General features: G+C 37.3%; 1 protein-coding gene across 1 annotated transcript; it reads left to right on the top strand.

Annotated features, from left to right (window-relative positions):
• Nucleotides 1–67: 67 nt before the first annotated feature.
• Nucleotides 68–2,422, top strand: LOC117625329 (zinc finger MYM-type protein 1-like). Its single transcript, XM_034356906.1, has one exon. It carries the CDS (start codon nt 68–70, stop codon nt 2,420–2,422), a length of 2,355 nt encoding a protein of 784 aa, XP_034212797.1.
• Nucleotides 2,423–3,081: the final 659 nt, after the last annotated feature.

Below are 3,081 nucleotides of genomic sequence, written 5' to 3'. Positions count from 1 at the left end.
ATTGGTATAAATTTGGTGTTCTCTTTAATTGATGTTAGTTATTATTTTGATTAATTTATGTAGAATTATGGAAAGATTTTTTAAGAGAAAGTCATCATTGGGTAGTTCGGATAGTGTGGGTAGTTCAAGAACTTCAAGTTCAAGACAAAGTGAGTTAGATGAGGTTTTGGCTAATCTTCAGGCAGACTCGGGACTAAGAATTCGTATGATTGAGTATGATACTAATATTAGAGATGAGGTTCGAAGAGCATATCTACAAAAAGGACCTTGTCAACCTAGAGGTCATTCTTTCCCACAAAGTAATATCTCAGGAATTAATCGACGCTTCATTCCCCAATGGTTTGATGAATTTGATTGGTTGGAGTATAGTGTATCTAAAGATGCTGCATTTTGTCTTTATTGCTATCTCTTTAAATTCAATTTTGAACAAGTGGGTAGTGAAGCCTTCACTGGAGCAGGGTTTAAGAATTGGAAAAAAGGGAGAGAAAGAATGAAGGTGCATGTTGGACCGGTTGGTAGTGTTCATAATAAAGCTAGAGAAGCCGCTACAAATTTGATGAATCAAAATACACATATTGAAACGGCTGTGAGCAAACACTCTGAACAAGCTCGTATGGCATATCGAAGATGCTTAATTGCATCAATCAAGTGCACTAAGTTTCTATTGAGACAAGGTCTTTCTTTTCGTAGAAATGATGAAAGTGCCACTTCAAGCAATAAGGGAAATTACTTGGAGCTATTGCAATTCCTTGCAGACAATGATGAGAAAGTTAAAGAAGTTGTGTTGGAAAATGCTCCGGGGAATCTCAAGTTAGTAGCTCCAAAGATTCAAAAAGATATTGTCAATGCATGTGCCGGGGAAACACTTGATGTCATCATGAGTGGTTTAAAAGATAGATTCTTTTCTATATTGGTGGATGAAGCACGTGATATTTCTGTGAAAGAGCAAATGGCTATGGTGTTGCGTTATGTGGATGACAAAGGGCATGTAATTGAAAGGTTTGTGGGGGTTCAACATGTTACCGACACCACTTCAAGTTCACTAAAGGATGCCATTGACCTATTCTTTTCTTCCAATGGTTTGAGCTTTTCCAAGTTACGAGGACAAGGTTATGATGGAGCTAGCAATATGAGAGGTGAGTTGAAAGGCCTTAAAACAAAGATTTTGAGAGAACAACCTTGTGCATACTATGTTCATTGCTTTGCTCATCAACTTCAACTAGCACTTGTTGCCGTAGCAAAGAAGAATATTGATATTGCCTCTTTCTTCACAACCACTAATAGTGTGGTTAACCATGTTGGAGCATCGTGTAAGCGGCGTGATGCACTTAGAGCACAACTTCAAGAAGAACTTGTGATAGCTTTTGAAAATGATTGTCTTATAACGGGGCGAGGTTTGCATCAAGAAACAAGTCTCAAATGTGCCGGTGACACACGATGGAGCTCACATTACGGTACCATTATTAGCATCATTTCTATGTTTTCATCTGTGATTCATGTGCTTCAAATGATTATTGATGATAATCCCAATGATAGTGCCGGTGAAGCAAATAAGATTCAAAGGGAAATTCTTACTTTTCAGTTTGTGTTTCACCTATTCTTAATGAAGGCTATATTGGGACTCACAAATGATGTGTCACAAGCATTGCAAAAGAAAGATCAAGAAATTGTGAATGCAATGGCTTTGGTGAAATCATGCAAGGAAAAGCTACATTGGATGAGGAATAATGGGATTGATGCATTGGTTGAAGAGGTGTCTTCATTTTGTGACAAACATCATATTGATGTTCCTAACATGGATGAGGCCTTCGTACTTCCAGGGAGGTCAAGGCGTAATGCTCCAATAAAGACAAATCGTCATCATTATCGTGTGGAGCTCTTTATTTATGTCATTGACGAGCAACTTACGGAGTTAGATGATCGTTTTAATGAGGTAAATACTGAGTTGCTTATTTGTTTGGCATGTTTGAGTCCAAATGATTCATTTGTAGCTTTTGATAAACAAAAGTTACTTCGTCTTGCTCAATTTTATCCTCAAGACTTTTCGGATGGGGATCTTTTGGCACTTGATGATCAACTTGAGCTTTATATTCATTATGTGAGTTCGAGTAGTGATTTCTCTGACTTTCAAGGGATTGGTGATCTTGCAAAAAAAATGGTGGAGACAAGGATGCATCAAACATTCAATTATGTGTATTTGCTTATTACATTGGCTCTAGTTTTACCGGTTGCTACTACTTCAGTCGAGAGGGCATTCTCCGTCATGAATATTATCAAAGGTCCACTTCAGAACAAAATGGGAGATCAATGGTTGAGTGATAGCTTGCTTGTTTATGTTGAGAAGGATGTTTTTGATTGTATTGAAAATGAAGCTATAATGCTACGTTTTCAAAATATGAAACCTCATCGTGGCCAATTGTAATTTGTAATGTTGTTTTTTACATGAATTATGAATGAATGTACTGTAGTTTTATTTTCAATGTTATTTTTTAATCTTTAAAAAAAAAAATTTGAACTTTTACACTATAACCCTACGACATAAAATTCCTGGGTCCGTCCCTGGTGATGGGGGATGGGGGTAGGTCTATGGGTTCTAGGTTCTTTGAGGGGTGGTAGTCATGGTTGAATCCGGTTTGAATGAGAACGGGTGAATGGTCTGGGGGAAAAAAAATGAAGGAAGGGAGGTGGGGGGATTAATCTGGAGTGAAGGATCGGTGGTCATGGGGGAATGGGGTGGAGAAGAAAACCGCATGGGGGGAGGGGTCCATGGTATTTTTCTTTTCTCTTTTTTTTTTTAAAAAAATATTTTTTTTAATGATTTGACGGATTATTGGATGAAACGTTATTTATTTAGACGGCAGGGGAGAATTGATAATAAATTTTAATTTGAGCCCTTAATTCACTTTTAAAAAAAGGTCATGAGGTAAATTGATAATTAGGTACAAGTTCAGGAGGCATTTCGGCAGTTTACCCTAAAAGATATTCCCACTAATGCCACTAGGAGTGGACTTGACCTACTTAATTTAAAGTCCACAAGGCCTTTAAAGTACTAAAAGTAGGAAATTAGCAAACAACCATAAC

This window comes from Prunus dulcis, chromosome 4 (genome assembly GCF_902201215.1).
Source record: "Prunus dulcis chromosome 4, ALMONDv2, whole genome shotgun sequence".
Classification (NCBI taxonomy): Eukaryota; Viridiplantae; Streptophyta; class Magnoliopsida; order Rosales; family Rosaceae; genus Prunus; species Prunus dulcis.
This window is presented reverse-complemented; position numbering and strand designations above follow the sequence as displayed.

Coding starts and splice junctions, on each gene's coding strand:
- LOC117625329 (XM_034356906.1), top strand. CDS start 68: ATGGAAAGATTTTTTAAGAGAAAGTCATCATTGGGTAGTTCGGATAGT.